At 43.6% G+C, this 18,138-nt stretch overlaps 2 protein-coding genes across 7 annotated transcripts in view; one reads left to right on the forward strand and one right to left on the reverse strand.

The window, feature by feature from the left end:
• Positions 1–18,138, reverse strand: part of SDHAF2 (succinate dehydrogenase complex assembly factor 2) — a 183,472-nt gene that overhangs the window by 23,380 nt on the left and 141,954 nt on the right. The window lies entirely within an intron of this gene.
• CPSF7 (cleavage and polyadenylation specific factor 7) overlaps positions 1–18,138 on the forward strand; it is a 28,680-nt gene that overhangs the window by 4,165 nt on the left and 6,377 nt on the right. For 2 of the 4 annotated variants that reach the window (XM_050756933.1, XM_050756934.1), the window contains exons 3-9: positions 4,636–4,854; positions 5,684–5,787; positions 6,162–6,334; positions 9,702–10,116; positions 10,499–10,617; positions 14,705–14,873; positions 15,537–15,704. In XM_050756933.1, coding sequence (XP_050612890.1) covers positions 4,636–4,854; positions 5,684–5,787; positions 6,162–6,334; positions 9,702–10,116; positions 10,499–10,617; positions 14,705–14,873; positions 15,537–15,699 — 1,362 coding nt within the window. In that variant the 3' untranslated portion in view covers positions 15,700–15,704. Of the gene's footprint in view, positions 1–4,635; positions 4,855–5,078; positions 5,191–5,683; positions 5,788–6,161; positions 6,335–9,701; positions 10,117–10,498; positions 10,618–14,704; positions 14,874–15,536; positions 15,705–18,138 lie in introns of those variants that run through there. The other 2 variants (XM_050756935.1, XM_050756936.1) reach the window with 2 other exon arrangements.

An 18,138-nucleotide genomic window follows, 5' to 3' on the forward strand; every position in this document is an offset into this window, starting at 1 on the left:
GATCTCTTAGAGCATTTGCTGCAAAAGCCTTTTTTGCCAGAGCTACTTTATTCCTGTAACATAGGGAGTCCTGGGATTCACACTGGCTCTCTTGGACCAGGGAGAACTCTGGAAAGGTGACTGAGATCAGTTGCTCTGCTGGGAGTTTTGGCTTCTCATACTGAGACAGGCTTTGCACAGTGTGCCCAGTTCTCTTCCTTACGTCCATCAATAAGTATTTATTTATTGAGCTACTTGTGTTTGCTAAGCGCTGTGCCAGGACTAGTGAAGTAAAAGGAAAAAAAAGGGTCCCTGTACTCAAAACAGATTCCACTCCTGGTGGGTAGGGGTGGTGGACAATGGCAATGTACAATGAAGGAAAAGGAGGGTGTAAAGTGAGAACTGTGGAAATGGTCATTATAAAGCCAAAATTTTTGATTAAGCCTTGGTTACAATTAAAAGAAACAATGGTATCAAGTTGGTTGCTCTGAGAAAAATAAATCCTAGGCTAGTTACTTCCCTCAGTGGGATATCAGGAAGAAGAGGATGGAGGGTAGGAACGTTGAGCAGACAAGTGGAGAAGATCTTACTTAAATTGAAAATCACACACCTCTTTTGTTTATAGAGAAGCAAGAAGTTTCATGAGACAGTCACAGTTCTTTCTGTGCTATTGAACACAAAATTATTTGAGATAGTCGTTCAATATTAAATATATGTTTCATGTTTAATCTCCCTGGAATGAAACTTTGAACATCAGTGCATGTAAAATGTACTTTTCACTTAATTTATAGAATTTGATTTTAGTTTAATCTATCACTGCATAAATCGCCTGAGAAAAATCTCTGGCCCTTAACTGTGTTTCTGTTTTACTAGCTGAACAAGTAAAATGAATTATGATGCTGGGGGATTAAAATCCAAACAGTTTGATACCTTGTTTCTTCAGTAGAACCCTCAACAGTCTTGCCCTGTGCAGTTCCCACCAACTTCTTTGAACTGAGACTCTATGGCCCACAGAGACCATTTAAATCTTGTGATAATTTTGTATTCATTCAATCCTTTTGTTTCTAAAAGTGGTAGCCATACCAAGATCCTCCAGGATCTAGTCTATCCTATTTTTTAAGGGATCTTAAAACAGTATATTGGTTGCCTAAGCTTACAGTATGAAGGGTTTCCTGGTGATGCATTTGGTCTCTGAGCTGTCCAAATCTGCATGTTAGTCCACTACTCAATTTTCAGTGATGATTTTTACATTAGAAATTTTAGACACATATATCTGAATTACAGATACTGCATGGAAGGGAATCTCAATTTGGTTCCATTTGATTATCTGAGATAATGTGTCTCCTTATTCCCTTTAAGTTTCATTTGAAAATCCTTGATTTAAAAAAAAGAAGGCTGGGTGCGGTGGCTTACTCCTGTAATCCCAGCACTTTGAGAGACTGAGGTGGGAGGATCACCTGAGGTCCGGTGTTTGAGACCAGCCTGAAACCCCGTCTCTACTAAAAATACAAAAATTAGCTGGATGTGGTGGTGCACACCTGTAATTCCAGCTGCTCAGGAGGCTGAGGCAGGAGAATTGCTTGAAGCCAGGAGGCGGAGGTTGCAGTGAGCTGAGATCTCGCCACTGCACTTCAACCTGGGTGACAAACTGACACTCTATCTCAGAAAAAAAGAAGAATCTTGGTGTGAAGTAGTGCTTTCTAAGGATTTGAGCGTTGGATAGGATCAAGTGATGTGTATAAATCCTTTCTCTACCTTAAACCACAGAAGCAACTCACCATACCTGGTACATGAAGAGTGATTTCGTCTAGAGTTAGGATGGTTTGAGACATAAGAGCTATGAAATATTTTATGGTGATTACTTACACACAAAATGTTTTCCCACTTATTAGCCCTAGCTGACCTCATCTTACTTTATTATCCACCCTGTCCTCTGCAGTGTTAGCTTCTCTCCTCATTCTTTATATGCTGATCCTTTTTGTGTACAATCCTTTCTTATGGGTTTGACTACATGGAACAAGCTTCCTGTGCTTATTTGCCTCGCTGATTCCTTTTCTTGTTAAGTTGCCCCCTAAAAGTTTACTCTCTTTTGCTATTCTTTTTCTAACGTTTTTAGAAGGGTTAAGCTCTCCTGGTGGGTTTCCTTTTTTTTTTTTTTGAGACAGAGTCTTGCTCTGTCTCCCAGGCTGGAGTGCAGTGGCCGGATCTCAGCTCACTGCAACCTCCGCCTCCCGGGTTTATGCCATTCTCCTGCCTCAGCCTCCCGAGTAGCTGCTCCTGGTGGGTTTCTTAGAGTGTTTATAATATTTGAAATTATTTATATGCTTCAGGAAGTAGAATCCTTCCCCCTTCTCTATCAGAACAACCCAAGATTATTCTCTTAGTGTGCGTTTTCTTCCACTGTACTTCACATAAACTAAAAAACTAAAAGATTGTTTCCAAAGGTTCTTATAATACAAGGATTGGTCTAAGAGTAAATTTTTTAGTGAGTCTTCTTCAGATCACTTCAGAATTAGCAGTTCTTGCCGTGATATTGGAGGGAGAAAGTTATGGGAGTTACCTGTCTTTAGTTGCCTTGAAGAAAGTATTTCTTCAGGGTACTGGACAAGTGGCCCAACTTAGGTGCCTCCTTTATTCCCTCTTTAAAAGAATAGCAATGTGAAACTGCTGTAGCACCCTTAAAACACAGAACTACTTGCTGTCGCTGTCATTTTGGCAGCATTGTCTTTAGCATTGTTTGAATGTTTTGTCTAATTCTTGCAATAAAAATAAAATATTTGTCTAATCCTTAAAAAGATTTCTCTGAGGCTAGGCACGGTGGCTCACGCCTGTAATCCTAGCACTTTGGGAGGCCAAGGTGGGCAGATCACGAGGTCAGGAGTTCGAGACCAGCCTGACCAACGTGGTGAAACCCCATCTCTACTAAAAACACAAAAATTAGCTGGGCATGGTGGCACGCACCTCTAATCCCAGCTACTCAGGAGGCTTAGGCAGGAGAATCGCTTGAACCCAAGAGTTGGAGGTTGCAGCAAGACTCTGTCTCCAAAAAAAAAAAAAAAAAGAAAGATACAATTTCTCTGAGATAATTACGTTGTAAAATCCTGAACACTTTTTTTTTTTTTTTTTTTTTTTAAATAACAGGGTCTAACTCTGTTGCCCAGGCTGGACTGCAGTGGTCCACTCATGGCTCACTGCAACGTCAACCTCCCAGGCTCAAGTGATCCTCCTGCCTCTCAAGTAGCTAGGATTATAGGTTTGTGCCACCATGCCCAACTAATTTTTGTATTTATTGTAGAGATAAGGTTTCACCACGTTGCCCAGGCTGGTCTGAAACTTTTGGGCTCGAGCAGTTTGCCTGTCTGTGTGTCCTAAAGTGCTGGGATACAGGCGTCAGCCACTGCACCCGGCCTGTAAAATCCTAAACATTAAGGTCCCATATTGTAGTAGTAGTAGTAGTAGTTGTAGTTTAGGGGTTTTGGTATATAGTAATATATCACATAGGCAGAATGTATAATTTGCACATCTTCTGTAATACATATTCATATTATAAATGCTCACTGTGATACAGTTTATCGTATAGGTTCTTGTCGTATTTTCTGGCCCTTATATTTTAGAGAACTTTAACTGTTTTTTGTATATCATTGAATATCGGCTGGGCATGGTAGTCACCCCTGTAATCCCAGCACTTTGGGAGGCCGAGGCCAGTGGATCACTTGAGTCCAGCAGTTCCAGACTAGCCTGGGCAACATGGTGAAACCCTGTCTCTACAAAAAATTTGAAAATTAGCTGGGCATGGTTGTGCATGTCTGTAGTCCCCAGTTACTTGGAGGCTGAGGTGGGAGGATCACTTGAGCCCAGGAGGTTGAAGTTGCAGTGAGTTTTAATTGCACCACTGCCCTCCAGCCTGGGTGACAAAGTGAGACCCTGTCTCAGAAAAAAAAAGTACATCTCCTAGATACATGTCATGGTAATGCATTGGGTCTGTATGTCATTTAAGAAATAGAACTTAGTAGGGGAAAACCACTGTTGTTATTCCCTTCCCTTTTATTTATTTTTTATTTTCTCTGATGGAAAGATGGGATTGTATACAATGAGTTTAGAGCTTTCCTAAATCATTTGTACCAATCAAGGTATTTAAATCAGTAACTCCCAATCTTTTTTGCATTTTTGTACCCACTTTCATGCTTTTCCTCTGCATTCAGTTTCTAAATAAATTTATTATTAAATAGACAAGTGAATTTTATGTAACATTTGATTTTGGAAATAGCATAAGATGTTGAAAATAAGTTTTCATTAGCTTATCTTAGATGTGGTCTTTAGAAGTTGACCTTATTGATCACAGCAGCCCATGTATCTCATTATGCATTCTTTCTTTGCTTGCTTAATCACCCAGTGCCTTTTGATTCTTGCCAGTGGCTAAAGCCATAAACTTTACAGACTGTTACCAGAATCTTGAGAGAAAAAAAAATGTACATAATCTGAATTAAGTGATACACTCTCAACAGGAAGTTTTTCTTACCTTGTTTCCTAGGGTAGGACAAGGAAGTTTTGTACATGTTTTATCAAGTATTTAACTGGATTGTAATAAACTAGAGTGAAACAGAATGAACAAAATGAAGTTTGCAAACCTACCTTTGCCAACCCCTCATCTCTTAGGACCCAGAGTTCAACAATACAGATCAGATTGACCTGTATGATGATGTGCTGACAGCCACCTCACAGCCCTCAGATGACAGAAGCAGCAGCACTGAGCCACCTCCTCCTGTTCGCCAGGAGCCATCTCCCAAGCCCAACAACAAGACCCCTGCAATTCTGTATACCTACAGTGGCCTGCGTAATAGACGAGCTGCCGTCTATGTGGGCAGCTTCTCCTGGGTGAGTGTGGGTAACCAAAAATGCTTATGGGTGGGCTGGAGGGAGAGCACTGGGAGGTGATGGCATTTTCAGAAACCACTGTTGCACTGTTTTGTGCTCTGATGGGGTTGGATTTCTTTTTCCTGGGATCAGGTTGGATTGATCTCTGAAAGAGAACTATCCTGAGGACGTACTGGTGCCGAAGAAAGCAATGATTAAGTGGGTAGTTGCTTTTTCTGCCATCTTGTTACTGCCCCTGACCCTGGGGCTTTATGTCTAGCAGGGTCATCTGTGGGACGAGATTTCAGAGTGAACACCTTGAACTCTTGGTGGTCATTAGATGGTCCTGTGATAATGGTGGGTGATGGGGATTAAAGACCTTGATAACTCTAGTATACTTGGGGTAGGTGGTGACTGTTGTTCTGCAAGTTATTTTGTCATGTTTTGGGGCTGGTGGTGGGGGTGGTTTTTCCAAGTTAGAAAATATATTTACTGTGGGGAAGTTCTGGCAATGGTCAACTCTAGCCTGTCAGATCTATAATTAAAAAATTGCTAGCTGTCAGTGTTTGAACTGATGACCAGCCAGTCCAAATGGCAGTCAAAGTTACAATAAGTTTTAATCTTCTCAATCTCTAAAGATGGGGATTGGGGGTGAGTGGGTTTGGAATTCTGTATGGGTGAGGACAGTAAGAAAAGTCTGCACTAACTGAAATATTGCCAGGCTTTTGAGTTTCCTCTGGGGGGATTTAGTTGTGACTAGAATCCTGGGTTTGGGGGGCAGGGTCTGGGACATTGGCAGGCGGGGGTATAGCTCTTGACATCTCTTCCTTTTCCATCTTGCCGGCCCCAGTGGACCACAGACCAGCAGCTGATCCAGGTTATTCGCTCTATAGGAGTCTATGATGTGGTGGAGTTGAAATTTGCAGAGAATCGAGCAAATGGCCAGTCCAAAGGGTGAGGTCTGGATTTGAGAAGCCCCTTTTAATTTGTAACCATTGGGATAACAGATCAGCACTATATTTTGGCCCTGAATTTTAATCCCTCCCACCCCTGGCCCAGCTTAATGCCTTGGTTTTGGCAAACTGCCTTAGAAAGGGACCTAGCTGCAGTGTGGTAGAACATTTATCTCTTAAGGGGCGAAGAATACTGATTTTTAATTCCAAAAAAACAAAGATTTAGGCTCTTTGTTGTTAGTAGTGCTGTGTGTGTGTTTAGTTTAGCAAGATGTCCTCTGCTTTATCAATTTTTACTAAAAATAGAAGAGAATTTCTTTTTTCTTCTCTTGGTTGTCTACAGATTTCATTCATTTTTAATTTTTCCTTCCTAAGGTATGCTGAGGTGGTGGTAGCCTCTGAAAACTCTGTCCACAAATTGTTGGAACTCCTACCAGGAAAAGTTCTTAATGGAGAAAAAGTGGACGTGAGGCCGGCCACCCGGCAGAACCTGTCACAGTTTGAGGCACAGGCTCGGAAACGTGAGTGTGTCCGAGTCCCAAGAGGGGGTACGTGGAGACCATCTGTATGAAGGGGGGGATGTTTGTGGGTTTGTTTTCTGTGGTGTAGGCTCAGCCTACAGTGTGGATGAGTTTGGGGGAGGGTGATGGTGGTTGTAAGTGGTGTCATGGTTGACAAGTAGTCCCCAAAATAGGTCTGTATAGAAGAAAGAGCATTGTGCTGGGAGTCAAGCAGGTTCAGGTTGTAGTTTGGTTCTGCCAATAATTCATTGTGTGACCTTGGCCAAGTCACTTTACTGCTTAGGGCCTGTTTCCCCATCTGGACTAGTGACATGATATTTAAAGTTCCATCAGCTCTAAATTCTGTGTTTCTGTCTAAAAATTGGCATATGGTGAATGGGCTTAATTTTTAAGACATGCCTCTCTATAATTATCAAGAAGCAGCCACCCTAAAATGTAACTAAAAGGTGCCTATAATCTTTTCATAAACGTTAATTGGAAAGATACTGTAAGGAATCAACCAAGAGGAGTGGTGGAGAATAAGAATTGAACAATATTTCTCCAGCATTGTCCAGGGGAGAGGGTGCTCTTTTGATTACCAAATGTTTTAGTCTGTTTGGCAGGTATATCCCATTAGTAAAGTTAGAGGCCGGGCGCAGTGGCTCACGCCTATAATCCCAGCACTTTGAGAGGCCAAGGTGGGTGGATCATGAGGTCAAGAATTTGAGACCAGCCTCACCAACATGGTGAAACCCCCATCTCTACTAGGAATACAAAAATTAGCTGGGTGTGGTGACACATGCCTGTAATCCCAGCTACACGGGAGACTGAGGCAAGAGAATTGCTTAAACACGGGAGACGGAGGTTGCAGTGAGCTGAAATCAGGCCACTGCACTCCAGCCTGGGCGACAGAGCAAGACTCCGTCTCGGGGGTGGGTGGGAGAGTTAGGGGCTGGGCGTGGTGGCTCACACCGTAATCCCAGCACTTCAGAAGGCCAAGGCGGGCAGATCACCTGAGGTCAGGAGTTGGAGACCAGCCTTGGCAACATGGCAAAACCCTGTCTCTACTAAAAATACAAAACTTAGCCGGTTATGGTGGCACATGCCTGTAATCTCAGCTACTTGAGAGGCTGAGGCAGGTGAATCTCTTGAACCCCAGAGGTGGAGGTTGCAATGACCTGAGATTGCACCATCACCCTCCAGCCTGGGTGACAGAGTGAGTCTCAAAAAAAAAAAAAGCAAGCTACACCAGACTACCCTAGTTTGAGGACAGTTTCCCTTACATTCATCTTACTCTCTTTATTCTGACTGTACTCACTAAGCCACTTTCTTATGCTAATTTGGTTTCCCAATTAGGGTCTCCTACTGGGAAGAGTACTAAGTACTCCGGTTTGCTTGGCAGTTACATTTTTCATTGTAAATTAATAAATTGGTGTTCTGGTTTATGAGTCAGTCTCTTGTGAGTTTGGTTAGCGTGAATCAGTCTCCTACGGCCTAGTCACCCCGGTTGAAGCAAGTTTCTGAATCTGAGAAACCTGAGGACTAGACCTTGGATTTTCCTGACCTGATAAAGTGCAGCCACCCTGCAAGGCCCTCCCTGAGACAGTCAGCCACCCTTATTTTCTTTTGCTACAGTGGGAGGAACAGCAGAGTTTCATCACCAATGTTCTGTCACTGCTTAGGTCCAGCTCTCAAAATAGTGCCTTGTATTGATTGGGTTTATCCTCCAAGTAGAAATAGGACCACTTTGTTCTTGCATAGGAACAGCTGTTCTTTTAACTAGATTGACAGCCTAGATAGATTTGGTGTGAACTCTTACTGCTCCATGTTAGAAAGGACACACTTTTCTTCCTTGACAAGTATTTTCAAGTTCCCTCTGTTTTGGAGTCTTTCTGTAATTCACCGCTGACCTTCCTTAGGTATGTAATTTTACAGTTGTATTGGGAATAACATTCCTACTTCTACTCAGCTGCTTTTCATGTTACCTTTCTTTGCTGAAAAGATTGTAGTAACTGAGTGCAGTTTTTCTCTGTCGTGCTGATAAACCTGGGCTCTGTTAATCACTAAGTAAAGCTGGTGGACTTCCTCTGCATAAAAATGGTTGCCTCTTTTGGGACTTGTAGCCATAGATAAAAAACAGAATCCTTGCAGATGTGACAACAGTAGTAGCTGGGGAAGTGGTTAGCTGTCAGATGACACTTGCCTAATACCTTTTTGTTCTTCAGTTTGAGAGAACTCTAGGAAAGAGCCAGTTGCCATGTGTTTGAGACATGAAGAACAAGACAGCACTGACACTGTTTCTGCAGGAGAGAAGTCTAGGTGGTTGTCAGCATAATTGATTCCACCTTAGGCTTTACTCAGGAGCTGGGATTAACTATGGTGTTCTAGTTTAAGGAGCACTCTTTCCCTCCACACTTGCTGCCAATGGCATTCTATTTCTAAGACTTCCCTGGTGTAATGTGATCTTGTTCTATTGGATTCCACATTAAACAGGCTTAAACTGTTAAACTGGAGAGAAGGAACAAGTTTAATCAAGTGACTTGACAGTGTCAGAATCCATGCTTCCAGCTGTTTAAAACATGTTCTGAGCTCCTGTTGTGCACAGCACCATACTGGCATGTGGTGATGGTGTTCCTGTTAGGCTGCCCTGAGGAGTAGAGGATTTTGGCCATTGAAATGTAGCAGGAGTTCCCCAGATTTGAGACATGGTTTGTAGCAAGCTTTTGCTAAGCATCCTTACTGTCAGCTGTGTGTCATGTGCTCGTGCTGTGGGCAGATCTTTTATTGGCCTATCTCCCAATTTTTCTTTCACTTAACCTCTAATTGTCTAGTCTTTATGCGTGTCTCTTTCTCACCCTGATTACTGGTTTTAGTATGTAAATAGAAGTGTCATCCAGTTCCTGCCACTCCCTCTCTTCCCATAAATTCCCTAGCCAACACCCTGTGGCAAAGAGAACATTTTAAATGTGCAACAAGAAGAGGTTAACTAGTATTAGTTTAAGGAGAGAGATCCTGAACTCTTCAGGAGATGTGGGGTTTCAAGTCAACTGCAATTCACCTGAACATCAGTGAATACTGTCATTTTCTCGTGGGCTATCAGGATCCTTCTACATTTAAAAATAGAACATATATGTAAGGATAAATTAAATCTGTTCTGAAGCACTTCTGGAGTTCTGGATGAAAAACATTCTTTGACAGGATTTAGGACGATACTGTTTTTTGGATTTAATGTCTTTGTCTTTACTGAGTTGCTTCTGACCTTCTCTGAAGCCAAAGAAAAGGCAGATGATTTTACCTTCTTAGCCACTTTAGTCACCTTCCTCTGTAGGGTGTCTGGTAACTCCTGAAGGATGAACTGGTCCTGTGGGTTTGTGTAAAGCCTGGGCAGTAACGTTAGTTCTGTTTTGCTTCATAGGAATACCTCCACGGGCCCATTCCCGAGATTCTAGTGACTCTGCTGATGGACGGGCCACACCCTCTGAGAACCTTGTACCCTCATCTGCTCGTGTGGATAAGCCCCCCAGTGTGCTGCCCTACTTCAATCGTCCTCCTTCGGCCCTTCCCCTGATGGGTCTGCCCCCACCACCAATTCCACCCCCACCACCTCTCTCCTCAAGCTTTGGGGTCCCTCCTCCTCCTCCTGGTATCCACTACCAGCATCTCATGCCCCCACCTCCTCGATTACCTCCTCATCTTGCTGTACCTCCCCCTGGGGCCATCCCACCTGCCCTTCACCTCAATCCAGCCTTCTTCCCCCCACCAAACGCTACAGTGGGGCCTCCACCAGATACTTACATGAAGGCCTCTGCCCCCTATAACCACCATGGCAGGTAAGGACTATCTTGTTCCTTTCAGATTTGAGCCAGGGTTAACAAGTGTGTTAAGCATTGTATTCTCCCTGAGAAAGTGAGCACTGAATCCTTGTTCTTTCCCTTATGGATATTCTGTTGTCACAGCATTGACTCCTGGGAAGTAGTTTACAATTTGTTAGTGTTTTCATTTGATGTTTTGATTGCATCTTAACCACTTGACCCAAACCATGTCCTTTATACCCCTTTTAAAGGTACTTAAATTAAATGCTGGAGCAGGTGTTGTGAATACTACAGATGTCTAGCATTGTTGTGTGTTATGCCAAAATTACAAAAGTATTGTAGAGTACAGTAAAAATAATAAGGGATGTGAGCAATCAAGGATGGTATTTTCTTTGTACAGCCGAGATTCGGGCCCTCCACCCTCTACAGTAAGTGAAGCCGAATTTGAAGATATCATGAAGCGAAACAGAGCAATTTCCAGCAGTGCCATTTCCAAAGCGGTATCTGGAGCCAGTGCAGGTAACTCGTGCTTACCTTTGCTGCCTTCTCCTTAACCTTTACTTTTTTTCCTGATTTTGTCATTTCTTGGCTCACTACAACCTCCTGGGTTCAAGCGATTCTCCTGCCTCAGCCTCCTGAGTAGCTGGGCAAAAGTTCAACAAGATAAAGTTGGAGTACTGTAGATATCAAGAGCGGCACACTTTGAAGAGCAATACGTAACCTGATTTCTTGGCCTTGGGGAAGTCCGACTGTATTACTTAGCCTGTATCTAGGCCTGCCCTCATGAAAACCAACTTAATGCCTGGAATATAAAGAATTAATACAATCTCAATATGGTATTTGCTGTAGAATGAAATTCCTGCCTCGTGGAAATCTCCATCTCAGTGGTTGATCTTTAGGTTTAGTGTCTACTGAATACCAGATATAGACCCTAGGTTTTTTTTAGGAATGATGTCTTGACTGGATAATGTGTTTTTTTGTTTGTTTGTTTTGAGAGGGAGTCGCCCAGGCTGGAATTCAGTGGCGCAATCTTGGCTCACTACAACCTCCTGGGTTCAAGCGATTCTCCTGCCTCAGCCTCCTGAGTAGCTGGGATTACAGGCACTTACCACCATGCCCAGCTAATTTTTTTTTTTTTTTTTTTGTAGAGACAGGGTTTCACCATATTGGCCAGGATGGTCTTGAACTCCTGACCTCAAGTGATCCGCCTGCCTCAGCCTCCCAAAGTGCTGGGATTACAGGTGTGAGCCACCACGTCTAGCCTAGATAATGGTTTGCTATGAAATCTCATTACACTTGGGAGTCTAAGCAGAGCTGGTAGGTAGCCTGTCCTAAAAAGAGGCAAGTCTATAGATAGTCATCTTAAAGCATGTTATGCCCTTACAGCAAACTTTTGCCCTGCTCTCAGTAGTAAGTGGGTAGAACCAGCAGCCACGATTCTGAAAGCCCTGAGCATAAGATCTTTGGTTTCTAAAAGAAGAGGCTACAGGAAGTTTCAGAGTTCTGGTCCAGTTTTCACATCATGACATTAGCCGTATTCACTTCCTTCCTGCGCGTTCCCTACATGAATGTAAATGTCTGTGGTTATCAGATCTCCTGAGAAATAAGTTAGCCCTAAATATTACCATCTGTTTTCCCTCAGTTTTCATCTTTGCATCATCCTGCCAAACTTTTTTTTTTTTTTTTTTTTTTTTTTTTTGAGACGGAGTTTCGCTCTGTGGCCCAGGCTGGAGTGCAGTGGCACGATCTCAGCTCACTGCAAGCTCCGCCTCCCGGGTTCACGCCGTTCTTCTGCCTCAGCCTCCCGAGTAGCTGGGACTACAGGCGCCTGCCACCTCGCCCGGCTAGTTTTTTGTATTTTTTAGTAGAGACGGGGTTTCACCGTGTTATCCAGGATGGTCTCGATCTCCTGACCTCGTGATCCACCCGTTTCGGCCTCCCAAAGTGCTGGGATTACAGGCTTGAGCCACCGCGCCCGGCCCCCATCTTGCCAAACTTGAATCCACAGAGTAGGTTAAAGACAGAAAGTATGTATGTTCCCTTCATTTTTTCCCACCAGAAAAATCTACATTGACATCTAAATTAATCTTTTTAGGCCAGGTGCAGTGGCTCATGCCTGTAATCCCAGCACTTTGGGAGACCAAGGCGGGTGAATCACTTGAGGTCAGGAGTTTGAGACCAACATGGCCAACATGGCAAAACCCCTTCTCTACTAATAATACAAAAATGAGCCAGTCATGGTGGCACACACTGTAGTCCCAGCTACTTGGGAGGCTGAGGCATGAGAATTGAGAAGTGCTTAAGTGCTTGAGCCCAGGACGTGGAGGTTGTGGTGAGCCAAGATTGTGCCACTGCACTTCAGCCTGGGCAACAGAGTGAAACTGTGTCTCAGAAAAAAAAAAAAAAATTCCTCTTTTTAAATTCGAAAGTAATATATACCCATGGATTATATGGGTTAAATACACAGAGCAGTATAAAGAAAGTACTCATTGTTCCTTCTTCCTCATCAACCCTTTCACACTAAGATGATCAATAACTGAATCTTGACCTCCTTCCCTTTTTGTTGTTCTCATTCCTGTCATTCAAACCACAAATACTTATTGAAGGTGCCTACAAAAACAGGCAAAAATTCCCTGCCAGGATGGAGCTGATGTCTTCATATTCTTGCGCCTCCACTGGACAGTTTCTCCATAGTTTCTATTCTTGTTGCCTTGCACAGAGGAAGCTGCCAGGCTTCATTTTCACTGGATCCCTGCCTAGATTCATATTTTCTTTGTATTAACTTCTGTCCTTAATGCTCTTGACTTAGCTTGGAAAAGCAAAGTGCAGGTACCCGCCCCATGACTACTATCCCTGAGCCAGGCATTGCTCAGAGTTGGGAAATGAAAGGTCTAGTTTTTTATGACAGCATTATTATTATTTTTTTTTTTGAGACGAAGTCTGGCCCTATTGCCTAGGCCGGAGTAGTGTAGTGGTATGATCCCGACTCGCTGCAACCTCTCCCTCCCAGATTTAAGCAGTTCTCCTGCCTCAGCCCCCCAAATAACTGGCATTACAGGTGCATGCCACACCACCTGGCTAGTTTTTGTATTTTTAGTAGAGACCGGGTTTCACCATGTTGGCCAGGCTGGTCTTGACCTCTGGCCTCAAGTGATCTGCCCACCTTGGCCTCCCAAAGTGCTGGGATTACAAATGTGAGTCACTGCATCCAGCCATAATTTTTTTAATGTATACATATACTACACATATGTATTTTATGTAAATAACATATATATACACATACACATCTGATTGTAGGTTAAAAATAATTTGTAGAAATACACATTGTTTAGAAAGTCTCATGAGGTACAGTGGCTCATACCTGTAATCCCAGCATTTTAGGAGGCCCAGGCAGGAGGATCACTTGAGGCCAGGAATTTGAGACCAGCGTGGTCACCATAGTGAGACTCCATCTCTACCAAAAAAATTTGAAAAATAAGCCAGGTGAAGTGGCAGGAGGATGGCTTGAGCCCAGGAGTTCAAGGATGCAGTGAGCTATGATCATACCACTGCACTTCAGCCTGGATGATAAAACAAGAGCCGTCTCAAAAACAAAATAGTCCTCTATACAAGGACCACCAATAAGACCACCTTTTATAGTTTAGTATATATTCCTCCAGAATTTTTTTTGTGCATATGACAATTTATATATAATTTTTATTGTTTTACAAAAATGGGATATGGTTTTGAAATTTGCTTGTTTCAATTAGTATATTCTGGACACCTGTTATATCAACATATAAAATTTACTGATCCTTACTATGTGCCTGGCACTGTGCTAATGGCTTTACATGGATTACTTTGTTTACATACAGGTTTACCTCCTGCTTTTTAACAACTATGTAATACTCTATAGAACCAATGTTCCTTTATATAGCCAGATCCTATTGAAGATAATAAACAACACTAAAACACTGTTAAACATACACACTTGTGAACAGAAGTAGAAAATTTTTAGTAGAGGCCGGGCGCGGTGGCTCAAGCCTGTAATCCCAGCACTTTGGGAGGCCGAGACGGGCGGATCACGAGGTCAGGAGTTCGAGACCATCCTGGCTAACACGGTGAAACCCCGTCTCTACTAAAAAATACAAAAAACTAGCCGGGCGAGGTGGCGGGCGCCTGTAGTCCCGGCTACTCAGGAGGCTGAGGCAGGAGAATGGCGTAAAAACCCGGGAGGCAGAGCTTGCAGTGAGCTGAGATCCGGCCACTGCACTCCAGCCTGGGCGACACAGCGAGACTCCGTCTCAAAAAAAAAAAAAAAAAAAAAAAATTTTTTAGTAGAATTGCTGGCTCAAAAATTATGCACATTGTTTATTTTAATAGATGTCAAATAGCCCCTGGACAGCAACGTGTCAGTTTGTTCATCTGAAAACATCTGTCAGATTCTAAACCGCTGGAATATAGGTGTCATCCAGTTTTACATTTGCAACATCTGCCTCGTCTCTTTTACCGTGGTTGTTTAGGACAGCTAGCTACTCTTGGTTTGTGTCCTCCTGAGTTCTCCTTTTGGTCCAGTTAGTTTACCATCTCTCCTCACCCTTGGCCTTTCTCATTCATCCTTTTTCAGGGGATTATAGTGACGCTATTGAGACGCTGCTCACAGCCATTGCGGTTATCAAACAGTCCCGGGTTGCCAATGATGAGCGTTGCCGTGTCCTCATCTCCTCTCTTAAGGACTGTCTTCATGGCATCGAAGCCAAGTCCTACAGTGTGGGTGCCAGTGGGAGCTCTTCCAGGTGAGTTGGTGATCGTGTCCTCACCTACCAGCCCCAAGCAGCACTCTTCCAGGGATAGGGAGTATGGACAAATGGAGCCCAGGGAATCTGGGAAAGACCTGGCTGAAAGTCTGGACCTAAGCCTTCATGTCTTTATGGGGAAGAAACTAATCAGATACTTTCATTAATAAGTATTGTAACATCTGGAATCTGGTAGGTGAGGCGTGGGCTCATGTAGGAAAAAAATACAGAAAGGTATTGTTAAGAACATGGGCTTTGGAATGCTACAAGCTTGGATTGGAATCCCAGTTCTGCTGCTAACTATCTGTATGACCTTCTTGCATATGGAAGTTAGTTAACTTTCCAAGCCTCATTTTTCTCATTTTTTAAAATGGACAATGATGGTATTTATCTTATAGACCTGCTGTAAAGATTAGGTCAGATAATCCATACAAAACTATTAGCACTGCACCTGATAAATTATGTTCTCAACAGATAAATTTACCTGTTAATCATCTTCCCAAAAAAGACTAGTCCTCAAAGAGCTAAAATTCTGACAGTGGGCCTATGATAGAGTAATAGAGGAGTAGTTTAGGCAAATATCGGAAGACACCAAAACACCACATTCTTTCAGAAAGAATGTGGTAGGCCCTCTGAGTGAGGCTGAAGGATCTTTCTAATTAGGAAAAGACATCGGTCCCGGGAAAGGTCACCTAGCCGGTCCCGGGAGAGCAGCAGGAGGCACCGGGATCTGCTTCATAATGAAGATCGGCATGATGATTATTTCCAAGAAAGGAACCGGGAGCACGAGAGACACCGGGATAGAGAACGGGACCGGCACCACTGAGAAAGGTGGGAGAAGCCCCGTTCCTGGCTGCTGGGGGATCTTTTGTTAAAAAAAGATTTATAGTGAAGAGTTCTCTCTCTTTAAAGCAAAAGTAAATGCAGCAAGGGTAGGGGGAACTTCTGATTTACATAACTGGAATTGCAGGGCAGATTTTCTGCACATTTGTGGGGAATCTGACTCTGAGATTCAGCTCTTTCTGAGATTTCTGCTTGTTTCTTAACTGAAAAGCTTGGTATCTGAGTGAGAGCATGGTGTCTGCATTCAGGCACCAATTTGAATCCCAGTTCCTCCACTAATAATTGGCCATATTACTTTCTGTTCCACAGTTTCTTCATTTGTAAATGAAGATAATAAAAGCAACTGTCCCAATGACTTGCTAAGTTTTAGTGTGAGAGTCCATGTAGACCATTTAGCACTCATGGTACCTGTCACATAGTTCTCAATAATTAATAGCCATCGTTATTATTATTATGAACTTTCAATTTAAAAAATTAGGAAAATTGACTAAGAATAGTAATGCCATTGCCTACTTAGTTTTCAAGGTGCAACATTAATGATTTTAAGAATTAGGCTCGGTACAGTGGCTCACACCTATGATCGCAGCACTTTGGGAGGCCAAGACAGGAGGATTGTTTGAGCCCAGGAGTTCGAGACCAGCCTGGGCAACATAGGGAGACCCTGTCTCTACAAAAAATACAAAAATTAGCCAAGTGTGGTGGTACACATCTCGTCGTCCCAGCTACCTAGGAGGTGGAGGTGGAAGGGTTGCTCAAGCCCAGGAGGTCGAGGCTGCAGTGATCTGTGATTGCACCACTGCACTCCAGACTGAGCAAACAGTGAGACCTTGTTTCAAAAAAGGTGGGGAGGAGGGGTAGGCGGGTGCCTCATGCCTGTAATCCCAGCACTTCAGTAATTTGGGAGGCAGAGGCTAGAGGATCACTTAAGCAGGAGTTTGAGACCAGCCTGAGCAACATAGTGAGACCCTATTTTTTTTTTTTGAGACGGAACCTCACTTTGCTGCCCAGGTTGGAGTGCAGTGGAATGATCTTGGCTCACTGCAAGCTCCGCTCCCCGGGTTCAAGCCATTCTGCCTCAGCCTCCTCAGCAGCTGGGGCTACAGGTACGCCTCACCACGCCCACTGATTTTTCTATTTTTAGTAGAGGCAGGACTTCACCATATTGGGCAGGTTGGCCTTGAACTCCTGACTTTGTGATCAGCCCACCTTGACCTCCCAAAGTGCTGGGATTACAGGTGTGAGCCACCACACCCGGCTGATACCTCATCTCTTATTAAAAACAACAAAAAAAAAGAGGCCGGGCGCGGTGGCTCAAGCCTGTAATCCCAGCACTTTGGGAGGCTGAGACGGGCGGATCACGAGGTCAGGAGATCGAGACCATCCTGGCTAACACGGTGAAACCCCGTCTCTACTAAAAAAAAAAAAAAATACAAAAAACTAGCTGGGCGAGGTGGCAGGCGCCTGTAGTCCCAGCTGCTCGGGAGGCTGAGGCAGGAGAATGGCGTGAACCCGGGAGGCGGAGCTTGCAGTGAGCTGAGATCCGGCCACTGCACTCCAGCCTGGGCGACAGAGCCAGACTCCATCTCAAAAAAAGAAAAAGAAAAAGAAAGAAAAATTAGTTTATTTAAAAGATTTTGAAAATTAATATGCTTTAGTCCGAGAGGAGAAAGCTGATCTGAAAAATTATCTTTTAATAGGTTTAGGGGCTTTGTGGTGGATAATTAACCTCAACAGAAGGGTTTTTTGCTTTTGGAAAAGACTTAGTGACAAGGTTGTTTATTTTGTTGTGTTTTTTGTTTTGTTTTGTTTTTGAGACAGAGTCTCACTCTTTTGCCCATGTTGGAGTGCAGTGGCGTGATCTCGGCTCACTGCAACCTCTGCCTCCTGGTTTCAAGCAGTTCTCTGCCTTGACCTCCCGAGTAGCTGGGATTACAAGCGCCCACCACCATGCCTGGCTAATTTTTGTATTTTTAGTAGAGACGGGGTTTCACCATCTTGGCCAGGCTGGTCTTGAACTCCTGACTTCGTGATCCACCCGACTTGGCCTCCCAAAGTGCTGGGATTAAAGGCGTGAGCCACCGCGCCTGGCTGTTTTGTTTTGTTTTTTTAAATAGACACAGGGTCTTGCTCTGTCACCCAGGCTGGAGTGCACTTCCATGAGGCACTATCATGGCTCTGTAACATCAACCTCCTGGGCTCAGGTGATCTTCCTGCCTCAGCCTCCTGAGGGCTAATTTTTAAGTTTTTTGTAGAGTCTCGCTTTGTTGCCCAGGCTGGTCTTGAACTCCTGGCCTCAAGTGATCCTCCTGTCTCAGCCTCCCAATGTGCTGTGGAATTATGGGCATGAAGCCACTGTGACTGGTTTTAATTTTCTTTTGAAGCAAAATGAAAGCAGGAAGCTTGGAGAGAAAAACTGTTAAGT

The sequence above is a fragment of the Macaca thibetana genome, chromosome 14 (genome assembly GCF_024542745.1).
Source record: "Macaca thibetana thibetana isolate TM-01 chromosome 14, ASM2454274v1, whole genome shotgun sequence".
Classification (NCBI taxonomy): Eukaryota; Metazoa; Chordata; class Mammalia; order Primates; family Cercopithecidae; genus Macaca; species Macaca thibetana.